The 16,558-nt window shown below is 59.2% G+C and overlaps 2 protein-coding genes across 4 annotated transcripts; one reads left to right on the plus strand and one right to left on the minus strand.

Annotated features, from left to right (window-relative positions):
* The first annotated feature begins 1,106 nt into the window (after positions 1-1,106).
* Positions 1,107-10,262, plus strand: NTMT1 (N-terminal Xaa-Pro-Lys N-methyltransferase 1). Of its 2 annotated transcripts, XM_079927254.1 has the most exons (4): positions 1,107-1,269; positions 7,188-7,400; positions 8,207-8,459; positions 9,303-9,561. In XM_079927254.1, exons 2-4 carry the CDS (start codon positions 7,239-7,241, stop codon positions 9,557-9,559), a joined length of 672 nt encoding a protein of 223 aa, XP_079783380.1. In that variant the 5' UTR covers positions 1,107-1,269; positions 7,188-7,238; the 3' UTR covers positions 9,560-9,561. The 2 variants fall into 2 exon arrangements, with proteins under 2 accessions (XP_079783380.1, XP_079783381.1); XM_079927255.1 differs by lacking the exon at positions 1,107-1,269 and having other exon boundaries at positions 6,755-7,336; positions 9,303-10,262.
* A 1,025-nt stretch (positions 10,263-11,287) lies between these two features.
* On the minus strand, positions 11,288-15,699 carry ASB6 (ankyrin repeat and SOCS box containing 6). 2 transcript variants are annotated; one of them, XM_079927252.1, is made up of 6 exons: positions 15,462-15,699; positions 14,245-14,426; positions 13,104-13,210; positions 12,895-13,003; positions 12,081-12,167; positions 11,288-11,978 (listed from the first exon to the last, which is right to left on the minus strand). In XM_079927252.1, exons 1-6 carry the CDS (start codon positions 15,572-15,574, stop codon positions 11,311-11,313), a joined length of 1,266 nt encoding a protein of 421 aa, XP_079783378.1. In that variant the 5' UTR covers positions 15,575-15,699; the 3' UTR covers positions 11,288-11,310. The 2 variants fall into 2 exon arrangements, with proteins under 2 accessions (XP_079783378.1, XP_079783379.1); XM_079927253.1 differs by lacking the exon at positions 12,895-13,003 and having other exon boundaries at positions 11,726-11,978.
* Between the last annotated feature and the right edge of the window lie 859 nt (positions 15,700-16,558).

Consider the following 16,558-nt stretch of genomic DNA (forward strand, 5'->3'; position numbering starts at 1 on the left):
GGCCAGACCTGGAAAGGCCTTGGAGTCCAGGTGTAGGGAAGGGAGTTTGTCTTCCATTGACAGGAAAAAAAGGTAGGGGTGGATTTTTAGGCACCCCTAAAAAAGCTAGGCTCAGAGCTGCCCCCCAAAGATTATAGAAACCTCCAGATTGAGATTGCCCAAGATTTACCCCCTTGCCATAGTGACATGGAAAATGAAGCTTGGGAGAGGAGCCCAGGCCAGGGGAACCAAGTCTGACCTGCAGTGCCCTAGCGAGGATGCCACATAATATGGACAGATTTGGGGGACTCAAAAGCAGGTGGGGCTTTTCAGGGCACCCCCCCCCCATAGCTTTCTCTTCATTAGAGCAAACACATTTTAAGCCCCTCCTTGGTGCGACGCCCAGAGGAAGGCACTGTAAATCTAAGCCAGGATGTCAGTTTAGGAAAAAAGAACTTATGACGAATATTGTGAATATGATGACATAGATGAATATTATGACGAATATTATGAGTCAGCTTCTATTTACTGAGAGCCGGCTCCAAGCACAGGGCTGAAGTCTTGACGTATAATATCCCACAAATTTAACCCTCAGAGCATTCCATCTACCTGGCAGAAGTGGAGACTGAGGCTTGGAAAAGTTCACAAGGTCTACCTACCTGCAAACTCTCATTTCCATCAAGGCTGCTTCAGGGACCGCTCCAGAATTTCTGTGTATGGCAGGAGCCTAGGGGAGGGCAATCTTTTGGGAACAGAAATTTCATGGATTTGCTCTGCTTATTTGGAGTGGCAACCCCTTGGCACTGTCAAGGGTATTTTTCTTCCTTTTTTTTTCTTTTTGATCTGTATATTTTAAGATATTAATTGTTATGGGTGGGATTAAGGCTTGCATAAGGCTCCCCCTCCCCTTTTTACCCAGTGGAAACTCCACAGAACGCTCGTTTTTAAAAGTCCAGCCGTGCCGCCTCCTAACGAGCTGCAAGCTGGAGGCGGGACAGGGTCGGCGCTGCGGCTTTTTAGAGTTGGAACCTCTTCCCGGGACGGTACTCGAGTTAGGTCCGGAGCCCACGGGGCGGAGCCCTATGCGGCCCCGCCCCCGGGAGCCCGGAAGTGACGTAAGCGGACAAAGGCGGCGCGCGCCGCGAGGTGTAGCGTCTGGTAGAGGTTAGGTGGAGCTGCTTGGGGGCTGCTGGGGTCTTCGCCGCCGCCGCCGCCGCCGTCGCCGCCGCCTCCTCCCTCCCTTCCTTTTCCCCGTCCTCTTCTCCCGGGTCCTAGGAGCCCCCGCGTGGGGTGAGTAGCGCGAGGCGGAGCGGGGGACGGCGGCCGCCGGGAGAGGGGAGGCCCCGGCCCCCAACGGCCTGGGCGCCCTGAGGCCCCGGCTCCTCACGTGACCCGGGCGCGAGCCGGCAGGGCCCCACGTGCGCACTCCGGGGAGGTCCGCCGGCAGGCCGGCCGGCCCTGGGCCCCAGGTGGGGTGGGAGGAGGAAGGCCGAGGCCCCCCAAGCCTGATCAGGGCACTCCCCCACGCCGGCCCCCGCCGCAGCAAGTTCTTTTCCCTCTCTGAGCCTCAGTTTCCCCTGTGAGAAACGGGTAAGGAGAGCACCCACTAGGAGGGTGGGTGTGAGGATTGAGTAAAATGCTCAGATCAGAGTCGGGCACAGGGTAGTGCCCGGTTACATAGGCGTTGCTATCATATTTCACCTTGGACCCGACCCCAGTTAGGGGTCAACATAGGTGCCGCTCAAAAGACAGCCCGCCGCGAGGAGCCCTTGGAGCCAAGGTCAGCCTGTTGGCAGAGAGGCTGCCGTATCAGAAGGCCCAGGCTTTGCTGCCCGTCAACTGTGGGATCTCTCTCCGGACCGTGGTTTCTCTGTACAATAAGGGATAGAACCAGCTGGTGGCAGAGGCCTTGCGGGTGGGGCTGGGCAGTACTGCACATGGTCTGGAGGTATGGAATCTGCCCAGTGAGATGGGATGCACCCCTGGGAGGACTAGGGCCTTGACCCAGTAAGAAGTCTGGATTCCGTCCTTGTTTTGTTCCTGGTTTTCTGTGTGTGTGCATTACTCCATGAGTGGAATGGTTTTTCTCTCTGTGAACTAGGGACTGTGGGAGGGTTGGAGTACACGCAGAATGCTTTGGTGGAGACTAGAAGCCCTAGAATCACAGATAGAGTCACCAAAACCAGCAGGGTTTCCGTGCTTCCGTGGATGGGAAGCTCACTCCCCTCTGCGGATTGGCAGAGCTGAGTCACTGGAACGACCACCCAGCAGTACCAGTCATGATCCCTTAGGTGTGGCCAGCACTCTGGTTTAGGGGGCCTTTCAGCACATTTTCTCATTAGGGCTTCACACTTGGCGGAGAGAATCGATGAGAATCTCATCTGACAGAGATTTTGGGGATTAATGCACGCCCAGCAGTGCATGGACCACTTTACGCTTGTATATCCACGTTTAATCCTCACAGCCTTCCTAGAAAGTCAATGCTGCTGTTCCCATTTTATAGATAAAGACACGTAACTGAGGTTGTGTCTTATCTGCGCTTACACAGCCAGTGAGAAGTAGAGCCAGGATTCACACCTGGTACATTCAACTCCTTCAGAGCCTTTGTTTTTAAATCCCGCTCCCCCCCCCCTTTTTTTTTTGGTCTTCTTTACTCCCTCCCTCCTTTCTTTTTCATAGAACACCCTGCCATTCTCAGAAGTCCAATGGCTGTCCACACAGAGCCAGGGAGAACAGGCCCTGTCCACGAGGGTGTGGGAAGGAAGAGGTAACATCAAGCAGGCTCGTGCCTCCCGATGCTTCCAGGCTTTTCCTTAGAGACTCGTAAATGAGGACGAGCCGAGCCTGCAGAGCCTGGTGGTGACAGTTCCAACCCCATTCTCTTCCATGGATCCTCGGAACAGAGTAATAGCTGGGGCGGCTGGCCGGGGTGGCCCTGAACACCTTGGAGGGGGGCATGGGTAGGTGGCCAGATGATCATGAAGTATTCACAGACACATTCCACTTGCTGAGGAGCAGAAGTTCCCTAGGAGCAAAGGGTCTCACTTCCCCTCCAAGCTAGCCCAGAGTGCAGGAAGCCAGACCGCCCAGGCCCCTCCCCTGTCCCTGCGGCCATGTGGCTCCTTCCTTGCTGTGATCCCAGCAGGGCAGAGTGCAGGAGGACCTCCTGCGGGTTGACTGACAGCCCCGCCGTTCCCTCTGACTCCTAGGGACCTCCTGCCCACCTCAGTCTGGACTCTGGGAGGCAAAGTGTAGACAGGGCCCCAGAACTCATGTTTACTAATGAATCCAAGCTGTTAGGACAAATGTCAGAGTTACACTTGCCATTTCCCGGCCTAGATGTGCCTCCCCTGGCTTGTTCCTAGAATGTACCCGTAAGTGGAATTCTTGTAAATTGGATTATTCGGGGGACCTTGACATTTAAAGGAATCATGTTGTAAGGCTTTTGGTAAAGCAAAAAATTGTATCGTCAGTAAAGGGCTTCAGTGATATCAGGTTTGAATGATTCGATTTTTGTCTGCAGGATTTTCTTAAAAGTGGAGAATGACTGGCCGCACAAAGGTCCTTCTGCGATTCATTCAGCAAAACCAGTTAGTAAACACCCACCTCGCAGCAGGTGTTAGGCTAATGGTGTAGACTTAGCGTCCCTGGGCCTCCTGGGAGGGAAGGCAGACAGACAGGCAGAGAGAGTACAGCCAGGGAAGCGTCTGGCCCCGGATTTATTCTGTTCATCTGATCGGAAGGGAACTTTGTTGAATACCTATGAGCTACATGAGACGCAGGAGAAATACAGTGATACATCTCAGGGTGTCGCCACTGCTTTCTGGAGTTCCCAGTCCAGTGGGGTGACAGACACAAATACAAAGCCAGCAGTTTGTGTGAGGGGGACGGGGCCGGACTCGCTGGGCTCGCCCGAGTGGGAGCACTGCTGCGTGGCCGGCTCTGGTGCTGTCCTTCCTGAGGGGGACGGGGCCGGACTCGCTGGGCTCGCCCGAGTGGGAGCACTGCTGCGTGGCCGGCTCTGGTGCTGTCCTTCCTGAGGGGGACGGGGCCGGACTCGCTGGGCTCGCCCGAGTGGGAGCACTGCTGCGTGGCCGGCTCTGGTGCTGTCCTTCCTGGGTGACAGCGGAGGGGCTGGGAAAGAGTTGCCGTGGTGCCTGTCGGCGGGGGCTGGGGGCCTCACTTGGCCTTTCAGACCGCGTCCACATAAGCAGCCCCCAAACCCAGGAAGGTGGATGGTAACATTCAAGCTGCTGGCTCCCTCTCCTGTCAGTTCTCAGGGAGCTACAGTGACACTTGCTGTGCCACATCTGCGTTCTCGGGGACTGGCAGGTCTCCACGTGCTTTTGCTTGTCACGTTCCTCGAGGCTGGAACGAGAGGTCATTCTCACAAGCAGCGCGCCGCTTCCTCCTGTGGGCTGGGGCGCGGGTGTGGGACGCTGCCGTGAGCCAGGGCTGGGGGCAGTATTTAGAACTGAGGCCCCCCAGCCTGTCACCCCAAAGGGCTCTTGGGTTGGTGCCGTAACTGGAACCGTCCTCATTGGAGTCCCAAGCCCTGTACCTGAACAGGGAAGGGAGGGGATCCGTCTGAGAGCTGATTCGAGAACCTGAAGTGGGGGGGAGCCAGGGGTCTCTGGGGGCACAGTGGAAGGGGTCTACGGAGGGTGGAAACAGTGGCAAAGCCCAGGTCTAAGGGCAACCCTGGTGGGGCCTGTGGATGCTGTCGGCTCCCTCCTGTTTCGCAGAAGGCCCGCATGTGACCCCTGTCCCCGGGGAACGCCCGGGTCCACAGAAGGAGCCGGGTCCGGGGACGAGGCGGCGGCCCCCTTCCCATCTGTTCCCAGCAGCCAGGCCAGGCCCTCCCCCGGTGCCCCCACTGGCTGGCTGGCGTCTCCGGAAAGGGCTGGCCGTGGCAGAAGTGGAATTGCGTCAGGGAGCAGCATTTCTGAGTTGTTTGGCTGGGGTGGTCCTGCTGCTTCTGGAAGGTTCCTTGTCTTCCAGGACAAGTTCAGAGTGCAGGTGTATGTCGGAGGCTAGCTACAGCCATGGCAGTGAAGATCCTCAGCGCTTCTTGTTTTGTTCCCCTGTGCTGCTTCTGGGCCCTCAGTTGTGTGTCGAAGGCCCGTGCTTGTCCTCAGGGCGCTTTTCTGTTACTTCTCTTGAAGCTCTTAAAGCACTTCTCGGTCTTACGGGGGTTTCAGCTGGTTTTGAGGACCATACCGGGAGGTCAGTGACTTAACTACAGCCCCGTGGAGTACTGTAAAGGGGGCGGAGTGAGCCCCCGGGAGCACAGACTTGCACAGCTTTCCTGGGGGACTGGGGGCTTTCACCCCTGCACTGAGGGACTCCTGTGGCTCGGTGCCGGGACGCAGTGGTGAAAAGGCAAGGTCCTACCTCGGGGCTTCCATTCTAGTGGAGGCCAGACGGTCAGTAAACTGTCATTTCAGCTAGAAATACGCACTCCGAAGGCAGGAACCACGGGCATCGGGTAAGCGTGTTGGAGGAAGGCACCTTAGACTGGTCAGGGAAGGCCTCTTTGAGGTGACACGTAAGTGAAACCCTGTGTTGAAAATCAGCTGCTCACGGGGGAAGGCCCAGGGCTCGGCAAACGCACGGGCCCCTTGACCTTGGGTAGGATGCCACCGTGTGCATCGCCTCCCTCCCCTACACGGGGCCCGTGGGGTGCCTGGGTCGCGGTGAGTCATGAGGGTCCAGTGGCCAGCGAAGAGTGCGCAACGCGTGTGGGCAGAGGATGGGTGGCTGCTACCCCCGTTCTGTCTCCTGGCACGGCACCACCGTTCCTGCACCGTCGCCACTCAGCCCCCGCAGGCTGGGTCCCCGCACACCCCTGCCCTTCAGAAACTCAGCTGATCAGTTTCCTGTTGTTGACAGACTGGGCCCATGGCCTCAGGCTGCACTCAGGGTGCTGTACTCCAGGCCCCGTCTGCCAGGACGGGCTCACCTCCCACACTCTTCTCTGTCCACACTGCAGCCAGCCCGGCCGTCCGCAGCCCTCTGTGTGGCACGCGTGCCATGCCACCTCTGCTCTGTCCCTGTGCCCTTCCAGAGCATTCCTCGTCCTCCGGGCCCGCCATTCGGAAGGGACTCCTCTACCCCTCGAGTTCCCATAACACTTTGTGGCTCAACGAGAGTCCTCGTTTCTGCCTCGTGTTCTCATTGGCTCCATTTCTTCCCTGTCTCACCTGCTGTAAGCCTCTGGGTGTTGAACCTTATCTGGACAAGCCTCACGGCGGCTGGAATGGCCCTGCGCACGGCGAGCATCTGTAGATGAGCGCGGTGCCTCGGGAGAGGTGTGACCCTCCACCCCCTACGTGGCGTGGCCCAGCTGGCTGAATGTGGCGCTGGCGGTGGGCCTCCGCTCTGCCATCAGGGCCCGGCCGTCTGCTTTCACTCTCCCCTGTAGCCCACGCGGCTGCCAACGCAGCCTTCCAGAAGCACACATCTCAGGCCACTCCCTGCTTAACCTAGAGTAGTTCCGGCTCGCTGCTCTTTGGTGTGAAGTCGGAACTAGCAAACATGACCCTTAGGACCCCGAGTTTCCCGTTGGAAGGGCAACGCACGCGCCTGTCTTCCTGGTTGCTGAGCGAACGCTTCCTCATCCTCGATGTTAGCTGGTGTGTCGCTTCTCCTGACACCTGTGCTCTGCCAGCACCTTGTACCTCTCCGCAGCCCTCACACATGCCTGATCGTGTATCCACCTGGCCGTCTCCCTGTTCACAGACAGCACCTGGCACAGAGTCAGGCTCATGGGTAACCGTGGACTGGACCCCGCAGTGAGCTTATTTCTGCGCTCGCGACGGAGGAAGGGAGGCGTGGGGCCCCTCGGGCCCTGCTGGGATCACCCGGAATGTCTGCTATAGGAGGCTTGGGTTCCTTGCTTTGTTTTCATTTCTCTTAAGTGTAGATCGGGGTTCTCCGTACCTTGGGTTCAGAAGCCACTGAGTCAGGTGTCATGTAGGGTAAGGAAAGAACTAGAAGCCAGGACTCTGGGTGTCCTGCTCTGACATGAAGATAGCTTTGCAAAATGACTTGAATGCAAGAGACGGGGGGCAATGCCCTCTAATGGGTAGAAGCAGGTTGGGGGACACTGGCCACTCCTCTGCGTCAGGCAGGATCGTGTGACCAGCAGAAGCATGCGGGGAGCCCAGGGCCCTCAACCTGGCTGCTTCCCTCCTTTTTTTATTCAGGGACACCGCTGCTGAGTCTGGTGCCTGAGCAAAGACGTGGCTGGTGACAGCATGACGAGCGAGGTGATAGAGGACGAGAAACAATTCTATTCCAAGGCCAAGACGTACTGGAAGGAGGTCCCGGCCACCGTGGACGGCATGCTCGGGGGGTATGGCCACATCTCCAGCATCGACATCACCAGCTCCCGGAAGTTCCTGCAGAGGTTTCTGAGGGTAGGCAGGGCTGCTGTGCTCTCCAGGAGGAGAGGCGGTGGCGCCGGTGGCACTGCCTGCTCTGCGTGGGGCGCCACCTTCCCACTCGCCGCCACAGGGTCACCTCATTGTGTCCACGACCCAGGCCTTGAAGAGCGGGTGGGGCGGGTGACTCACAGGCTTTGCCCCAAGGTCACCCGACAGGAGGCAGCTGTTACGCTGGGGCCTCTCGGTGCCGGAACGGACCAGGCTCCTCACAAACTGTTCTATTTTTCCAGAGGCAAAACCTTTGCTCTCCTGCCGTGTTTGCAAGCATCTGGGCTGTGGGTGTTGGCCGTTCGGCCAGCACAGCTTCTCGTTCCTCGCCCCGCCACCCTCCTCTGTGCCAGGCTGGCATCGCCGTGGCCAGAGCCTCCCTGCCTGTCCCTCGGCAAACACCGAGGCTGCTGCCTGCCCCCTGCTCCACCCACGTTCCATCTTCCCAGATTTGTTCACTGAGTGCCCTCTTCCATCCTTTTACTGCTTGAATTCTTTATTCTCTCTCTGCTGCTGTCCTTTTAATGGGGTCTCAGGAGTGACAGGAGATGAACGCACCTACTTAACACCTTTAAGTGGAGGTTGGCTTTCACGTTAGAAACATGTGGCCCAGGAAAAGGCTGTGCTGTGCTTACGCCCACTGCTGGCCCCACCGGTGCCAGCTGCCGGTCTGTGCCCAGGCCTGATCTGAGTAGTTCCAGGGGCTCGTGAGGAAAGGCCCCTTCGCAGTGACAGGGTCCCTGTGGCTTTCTAACCCTTCCTTACAGTCTGTGCCTTCTCTGCTCTTTCAGGAAGGCCCAAACAAGACGGGAACCTCGTACGCCCTGGACTGCGGAGCCGGCATCGGAAGGATCACCAAGAGGCTGCTCTTGCCTCTCTTCGGAGTGGTGGACATGGTGGACGTGACCGAGGACTTTCTGGTCAAGGCCAAGACCTACCTGGGTGAGGAAGGCAAGAGAGTGAGGAACTTCTTCTGCTGCGGCCTCCAGGACTTCAGCCCGGAGCCGCACTCTTACGACGTCATCTGGATCCAGTGGGTGATAGGTGAGCATCCCGCGCCCCTTCTCCGCCTGCCTGCACGTCTCTCACCGCAGAGGCGGGGCTTCCCGAGGCCGTGGGAGCTGAGGCTCTGGCGCTGCTGCAGAGGGCGGCCAGCGGGCATTCCTCGAATCCTCCCTGCACTCGCCAGGACTCCACCTACAAGGTTCACTTGCTTCCATGTTTTGTTTCAACTCAATACCTGCTGTGACCCATTTGGGGACAGATTTTGTTGTTGAAAAGTTTTAATTATCAGTAACTTACTGCATTCAAAGAATGTGGAAATGAGTTTTCATAAGAAGGGCTTTCAGTAAGAGGAAGAGTTGGAGCCCTGGCCGCCCCTCTGCCGTTCGCGGTGAGTGAGCCGTTTTACCACCCGGTCCTGCACCCACTTGGCCTGAAGGCGTACCCAGGGTGCTCTCCTCAGGCTGCCCACCTAGCAGCAGGCCACCTCCTCCAGGTGGGCGGCCCAGGCTGCTGGGAACACGCTGGATTCGCCCTGCATTTTGTGGTCCTCAAAAGCCTGTTAGGAGTTGTGATGTAGGGAAGGAACTCTGTTTGGTACACTCCGCTGATCCAGGCCTAGGAGGGGCGGGTGGAGTGTAGGTGTTGGGCACGGCCTGGAAGTCACCCAGTCAGGGTGAAATCCCAGCAGCATACGTTGTGATTGCCCTTGGGTAGGTGATTTTGAGCCCGTTTCCTCTTAAAATGGGCTTTGGTAAACCCCTCCGGGCTGTTGAAAGCCAGTGGCCCTGTGTGTTCAGCACTGAGTAAGTGCTCAGCAAGTGGACACGCAGTGGCATGGAGGGGCTGGCATCCTTCCCTCGTGACGGCCTCTGCCTCCCCCAGGCCACCTGACCGATCAGCACCTGGCCGAGTTCCTGCGGCGCTGCAAGCGGGGCCTCCGCCCCAACGGCATCATCGTCATCAAAGACAACATGGCCCAGGAGGGCGTGATCCTGGATGATGTGGACAGCAGCGTGTGCCGGGACCTCGACGTGGTCCACAGGATCGTCCGCAGCGCGGGCCTCAGCCTCCTGGCCCAGGAGCGGCAGGAGAACCTTCCGGACGAGATCTACCACGTGTACAGCTTAGCCCTGAGATGAGCGGGGCTGGCAGGAGAGAGGGACCAGTGTGGGTGGGGGAGGACTGGCAGCTGCACGCGGTCCACACGCTCAACCTCGATGGTTCGGGGGTGCTGAGCGGGGCCGCGAAATATACCTGTCTGCCGTCCACTCACTATACAGACTCTTATTAAAAAGGCATAAGGGGACCCAGTCGGGAGGGGTGCCACTGAATGGGGCAGCGAGGCCGGAGTGAGCGGCGGGGACTGGGCCCTGTGGGCCCATGCGACCCCTGGGCCTCCGATGCTCGCCTCGTGGGAATCCGGCGGTCCCATCAGAAGTGAGACTCCCTGCTCTCCAGTAACAGCACCTGGCCTTCCTGCCACAGGCCTGGCTGGCGTAAGAGGAAGAGAGTAACCACTAAAGCGGTTGCCGAGGACCTTATACCTCCAGAGGGGAGGGGAGCGGAGCTGGGCCCGTGGAGCCTGCGGCCCTCAGCACCCTCCTGCCTGCGCTGAGCCTACGTGGTGCCTGCCGAGCGGTGCAGTTGATGGGATGTCCACGTTCCGGGTGCTATTTGGAGATGGGGCCCTGGGGCCCTTAACGTGATCGTCACCACAGCCTGCAGGGAGGGGAGAGGCCTGGAGCTTCCCTCTCGGCTGTGCCTTGTGGCTCCTCCTTAGGGGGCATTTTCAGTCAAAAATAAAAGGGTGAACCCCTGTACTGGAAAGGCCTTCGCCAGTGTGGAGTGGTGCTTTTCTTTACTGGGACAACAGTGCTGTGCTGCTTGAAAGCTGCTCTCCTGAGCGGGGCATCTCCTCGTGCCTCTGCCGCCTCTTCTTCGGCTGCCGTGGACCCTTTACCCTGAACTCGGGAAAGGGCGGGGGGCGGGGCAGAAATGTTATACAAGGACCTTTAAGGCCAAGGGAAATCAGTTTAATTTTATAATATATCATTGGGTTGTCTCAGCTCATCTCCCAGGCATTTACACAATTCACAGTGACCCCCTGTGTGACTTGCAGACAGCCTGCTGAGGGCTCAGCCCAGGGCGGAGGCTAGCTTTCAGCCTCGGTGGCTTCCTCCATCAGATGATCCCGCACAAAGCGAGACACTTTGGAAGGACAGCCCCTGGCCATGCATGATTGCTTTGTAGAAGGCATGGTCCCCAGAACCCCAGGTTTGGCACAAACAGCTGCCACCAGAGCAGAGCCCTGCACCCTGGGGGGCGACCTGGGCCCAGAGCTGCAGACGCCGCAGGAGGCAGCTCAGCTTCCTCCCTGCCTGCCCAGAAGCACTTACTTTCTGACGGACTCTGGAGCGGAGGCGCATGTAAAGGGTCTCGGCTGGGCTGCACCCCGCAGGCCCCTCCCGCCTGCTCCGGCCTCAGCCGCGTCTCCACGCAGAACAGGCCAGCTTCCTGCAGCCCGCAGGAGGGCCCGGTCTCGGAGCTACCCTGCTTCTCTAAATGCCTGGCGCTTCCCTCAGACTGAGAGGGTACAAACGTGTCCCAAGTCTAAACCCTGTCCCTTGTTCCACTGTGGGGTGAGACTTGGGGGTGCTGCCAGAGGGAAGCGGGGGCGGTCTGCCTGGAAGACGGAAGCCTTTCCCCACTGGGGTGCTTGCAGCTGCCGGGTTCCACCTGGCTTTCTCTGTCCTCAGTAAGGATCCAGTCTCACCTCCAACATGCACCTTCTGACAGACGGGGCTGAAGGTTCTCCCCTAAGGCCGCCACAGGTACTTAAATCCACCAACAGGTTGAGCTGCCCAGACCCTGTTCCCTGCAGTCGCAGCTGTCAGATGTCGTCTTCGACGGTGCCACTGTGCTCACTGAGGAGGTACCACTTGAGCCTGTCGGGCAGAGGTAGGGCCTTGACCTTCGCGTCCACAGGCCACGGCTGAAGGTAGAGCCGGATGTAAACGCGACACAGGTGCTTGAGGGGTGGGGGGTAGCTCTCCAGCTGCCTCAAGGAGAAGTGAAGGGCCTGGATCTTGTCTGCCAGGCTGCCCACGGGATGGATATCGAAGTTTTCAGGCAGCTGGAGTTTGTGGGAATTAGTCACCATGAGATCCAGGACGGTCTCAGCTTTGCGCAGCAGGTCCACGTGACTCTCGTCCTCCGCGCAGCCTGGGTGGGAGCAGAGCCTCTCGAAGATGATGTGGAAGCCGGACCAGCAGGACGCGCCGTGGAGGGAACAGTTATAGGCGGCCCCGGACTCCAGCAGGAAGCGCAGGAGAGGGAAGTGCAGCTTAAAGCTCTTGAGGCAGATGTGCGTGAGGGACTCGTGGGCCGGGCACTCGCTGGGGTCGGCGCCGTGAGCCAGCAGCAGCTGCGTTACTTGGAAGCAGAAGCGGTTGATCAACTGGGCCTCCTCTTTGTCACCTCCCACCGTCTCGCCCAGCAGAAAGATGATGCAGGTGAACACCGTGTCCCCGTCTTTGGTGGTAGCCTTGACATCCGCCCCTAGAAGAACCAGGAGGGAGAAGAGACGGTGGGAGGAGGCCTTAAACCCTGGCAAAGCAATGCTTCGTGTTCCAGGGGGCAGCATGGAAGGACAAGGCTCACCTCCTTCCAGCAAGAGGCGGATGTTCTCAGTGTTGTGGATTTGCACCCCGTCACTGCTGGCCAGAGCATGGAGCAGAGCAGTCTTTCCTAGGGAGGGAGAGTGAGTGGGGGGCAGTGGGAGGCCGGGAAGCCGAGGTCAGGCCAACCCCAGAGGTGGAAGGGAAACACAGACCCTCGGGACCAGAAAACGAACTTCAATAATGACTGACCTCTCTCACCTGGGGCTGAGGGTGACAGGTTTCTTTCTTTTGAATTTTTTGAATTTATTTATTTTTTACATAGCAGGTTCCCACTAGCTATCTGTTTTACACATGGTAGTGTATACATGTCAATCCCAATCTCCCAATTCATCCCACCACCAGCCCCCCTGCCACTTTCTCCCCTTGGTGTCCATACGTTTGTTCTCTACATCTGTGTCTCTGTTTCTGCGCGGAGGATGACAGGTTTCTGGCCATTCTCACTCCACTCACACAAAAATGGGAACAGAAGGGCCAGGGAAAGCAGGACTTTTCTAGACCCTGAGATGCTACCTGAGACCCAGGCTGGGTCTCTCCCGACAGGGAGCCCCGTCCCTCAGAAGCTGAGCACACAGGTACCCCATTTCCTCCTACAGATGCCCTTACGGGACCGATGACGCACTGCCTCTCAAGCCTCGGCGAGTCAGCAAAATGCACCAGTGTGCGCCCGGCCGTGCTGTGCCATCAGAGGGGCCGCCTCCAGCCTGCCTGCCAAGCCATCGCCCCGGGTTACCCTGGGTAACCCCACAAGGCAATTCGGCCCAGGCCCACCCTGCTCCTCTACAGGAGGCACCCACCATGCTTGTCGGCCGCGTTGACATCTGCTCCAAGGTCCAGGAGGCGCTGCAGGCAGGGCAGGCGCTCCGGCTCCTCGCTGGCCAGGTCCAAGGGGCTGCTCTCGTGGATCTGAGTCAAGAAAGCACAGCCGCGTCGGCCCGGGGGCCTGTGAGCTGCTCAGGGCCCCGACCACATCCCCCCTTCAGAGCAGGCCGGACCTGGCTCTTACCCGGTCCCTGCGGTTAATGTCGGCCCCGTGGCGCACCAGCAGCTCCACCATGTCAGGCTGGTTTCGCAGGACGGCAATGTGCAGGGCCGTGTAGTAGGTGACCGGGTCTGAGGGCACAGACACAGCTTACGTCAGTCCTGCCTGTCAGCACATTCTCGCAGGGTCCCAGGACCAGCCTGGCAGCCCAGCCGCAGTGCTCCGACCTAAGGGCTCCCAGCACCACGAGGGGTCGGGACACAGCTGTCTTCGTCGGACAGTGCATGGAGTCAGGCCTAGGTTTGGATCCTGGGGCTGTTCTGATTAATGGACATCGTACTTAATCCGGGTCTTAGTTCCTTCTGTAAAATGGGACCTAAACAGGGCTGTTGGGAGGAATACGCAGAGTGACAGCTCCGTAAGTCTTGCAATAAAAGCCAAGTTCTCACAGCTGGGTCTCCCAGTGGCTGACTTCACAATGCCTCCCCCACCTCTCTCAGCTCTGTGACCCTCCAGGAGCCTAGAAGCCTCTGAGCCTGTCCTCAAATGGGGAGGGGAGACACACCTGGCCACATCCTGTGTCAGCACAAAACCCCCAAGTCGGCCCCAAGTCAGCCCTGCATGTCTCCTGGCCGACTCTGCCTGCCCTCCCAGGGTGAAAGCGAAGAGGGAAGGAATAATGGCTCCATCACCACCCCCAGCACACAAGCTAGAAGCCAACAGCGTCCTGCTGTCATTTATGCCCAGTGAGTCTTATCTGTTTTCCCCTCTCCCTGTGGCAAGAACAAGAATGCAAGGTGGCTCAGAACGAGTGTCAGAAAATTACATTCCCTGAGCTCTGGGCACAGCGCCAGCAGCCACATTTTCACATTAATGGAGGCAGGGATTTAGCTGGGAGCTGGGGGAAAGTTTGCTAAAGCAATCACATGGTAGAAGCAGTGACAAACTCGCTCTTGATCAGAGGTGGTTAAGGGCCATTCGAAAGCCCGCAGGGGGATGGGAGGCCACCCAATGTGGGTGTCCTTAGTCATCACCCGTGACATAAATGAGGGAAGTATCTCCCAAGAGAACAGTAAAAGCAGACCCCGAAGGCTTGGCCGCCCACCCAAAGCAGGGCCACACTTAAGCCACCTACCCACCCCGGCCCCTCTGGGCTCCAGCTGACCTTCGAAGTTGAGGTTGGCCCCATTCCGCAGGAGAACGTCAGCTGCGCGCGTCAGTCCCAGCTCAGCCATCTTCAGCAGGGCGTTGCTCACGCCTTCCTGGTAAAATGGAGAGTGGGCTTTTCTCTCCAGCAGCTCAGTGAGAACGAGGATCCGGCTCTCCTCGCTGGCGACATAACTGGGCCTGGGGCAGGAGAGAGGCAGACCAGTTGAGGGTGGGAACAGCAGTGGGACCAGCTGGCTGGGTACCCTGTGGGCAGGTGGCCTTTAGTCTCCTGCTGTCACACACAGGCAGGGCCCTGGCTCCGTGGGGCTGAAAGTCTCTTTAGAAAAGGTCGGTGGTAGAGAGGGCCAAGCTGGATCTGCTCACTGGAGCAGACTCCTCGGGTTTGCTGAGAAAGGACTGGGGCTGTCTTCAGCCTCCCTCCAAGCGGCCCAGAGAATCTAGCCCCTGGCTTGGGTACAAAGCCTCATACACCTGGGCTGTTGGCACTGGAGGGAACTCTTGTGGCCAAGATCAAGTACCAGACACTGACACCCTCCCACCGCAGACAGTGACTGTCCCTGAGCGGCAGAGGATGCCAGACCAGCCCAGGCAACCCCACAGCCAGGGCAGTCAGCAGACCTCCTCCCTCGCTCACACCCAGGGACGTCTGGTGTTCTGAAGGCTGAGCACACACAAAGTCCCAACCCACCTACCTCCCTCGCCAATTCCAACGGGTCCCCAAAACGCACACCTGATCCCCCTTTCCTCTGCTCTTTTCTCTGTTCCACCTAATACACTATTTACTTAAGTTCACTTATGACTGTCGGTCTCTCTCCTCTGGAGCACAAGCATCATGAAGGCTGGGGGTTTAGCTCACTGACGTAGCCCTGAACGATGCGCTTTCTAACACCGTTCCCACCGGTTCACGGATAGACCCGCGCCTGTGCAAACTCGGCCATGGAAAGCGCATTTCGCACTGCTCACAGATTCCACCCTGCTCCTCTGCAACTCCAGGTGGAGGGCACAGGACAGGCAGGGCGCAGGGTGGGGCCCTGAGGCGGAGGCCCTACCGACACCCCACCCTCCGGCCCTGCCTGCGCTAGCTGGGAGTCCTCACCACCGCCGTCTGTCTTATCTGTCAGGTGGGGACACCGCCCGCCTCGCCCCGCCATGTTTGTAGTGACAATGAAAGGGATGCAGCTCCGGGTCGGAGGCGGGAAGGGAGCGAGTTACCCGTCCAGGGGCTCCTGCCGCTCGGGGTCCTGGATGCCCAAGGAGCCCAGAATCGCATCCACTAGCGGCTGGTACTCGAAGATAATCCTCCGGAAGCCGTGCAGGAACGGCATTGCGGCGGCCGCACCTTCCGCCGAGGCCGAGACGCCGATTGGGCACGTTCCGGGGGCCGCGGTCTCGGCCAAGCTTGGCCACTGCTGGTCCAGTCCCCTCGCCGGCCAACTGCACCGCCCAACCAACTGCTCCGCGCCGGAAGTAACACTGAAACTTCCGGCCCGCTCCGGCCCGGGAAAGAGAGCGGGGGACGACAGCGCCCTCTGCGGGCTGGGAGGACCGCGGCGCGACTGGGCGCGCCAACTGGGGGTGTCTGGGGGGCGGCCCTGGGAGACTGCAGGGCGCGGACCTGCAGCCCAGCCGGATCCCAGCCCTTGGAGGGCCCGTCCCTTGCCTGCCCGGCCCGGCTCCGCCCTGCGATCCCGCCCGCGGCCGCTGGGCGTCGTCCGAGCTCCGCCCATTGAGCGAGCACACCGGCTTGACCCCTGTCCAACTCCTTCCCGCGGTGGAGGTGACTCGAACCCCCGGCGCCCGCGAGCCGCCATGGACTCGGGTCGGACCACGGCTGGGCCTGGCTCTCGCCTCGCCCCACGCTGACTGGACCACACCCAACCCGACGGGCGATGGGGATGATTCCCGAGTCTCTGTCCCCTGGAGCTCCTGGCCCCGCAGGCTGCCGTCTCCTTCCACTTTCCGCCTTGATGGACTCAATGAACTTCAATTTCTTCATCTGTATAATGGGGATAATCAAACGCACGCGAGAACCTGGATCAAGAGCTCTGTCACTGTGGGTGGAAGTGAAGTCTAGCAGGAAGGAGCCCAAGCCTGGGGCCACTTTTCTGGGGTGTAGGCATCCGGCCTTGGGCCTCGCATTTGAACCTCCACAACCTTGAGGCCCACAGTGGAGCCCTGATGTCTTCGTGATTCTGGAAAGTCCGTTATGAAGAGGTGCGCCAGTCCCAGCTGTGCCCGTGGCAGCCCTGGTCTCCCATCTACCCCCACTTCCACCACATGGGCGTGGGAGCTCTCCCGCCTGGCACCTG

This window comes from Stenella coeruleoalba (genome assembly GCF_951394435.1).
Source record: "Stenella coeruleoalba genome assembly, chromosome: 7".
Lineage (NCBI taxonomy): Eukaryota > Metazoa > Chordata > Mammalia > Artiodactyla > Delphinidae > Stenella > Stenella coeruleoalba.

What these genes read in the sequence shown, in the direction of transcription:
- NTMT1 (XM_079927254.1), top strand. Translation starts at nt 7,239, where the DNA reads ATGACGAGCGAGGTGATAGAGGACGAGAAACAATTCTATTCCAAGGCC. An exon ending in TCCTGCAGAGGTTTCTGAGG is followed by an intron (nt 7,401 to 8,206) that starts GTAGGCAGGGCT and finishes CTGCTCTTTCAG; the next exon opens with GAAGGCCCAAACAAGACGGG. An exon ending in CTGGATCCAGTGGGTGATAG is followed by an intron (nt 8,460 to 9,302) that starts GTGAGCATCCCG and finishes TGCCTCCCCCAG; the next exon opens with GCCACCTGACCGATCAGCAC.
- ASB6 (XM_079927252.1), bottom strand. Translation starts at nt 15,574, where the DNA reads ATGCCGTTCCTGCACGGCTTCCGGAGGATTATCTTCGAGTACCAGCCG. An exon ending in GGCCAACCTCAACTTCGAAG is followed by an intron (nt 13,211 to 14,244) that starts GTCAGCTGGAGC and finishes CTGTGCCCTCAG; the next exon opens with ACCCGGTCACCTACTACACG. An exon ending in ACATTAACCGCAGGGACCGG is followed by an intron (nt 13,004 to 13,103) that starts GTAAGAGCCAGG and finishes TTCTTGACTCAG; the next exon opens with ATCCACGAGAGCAGCCCCTT.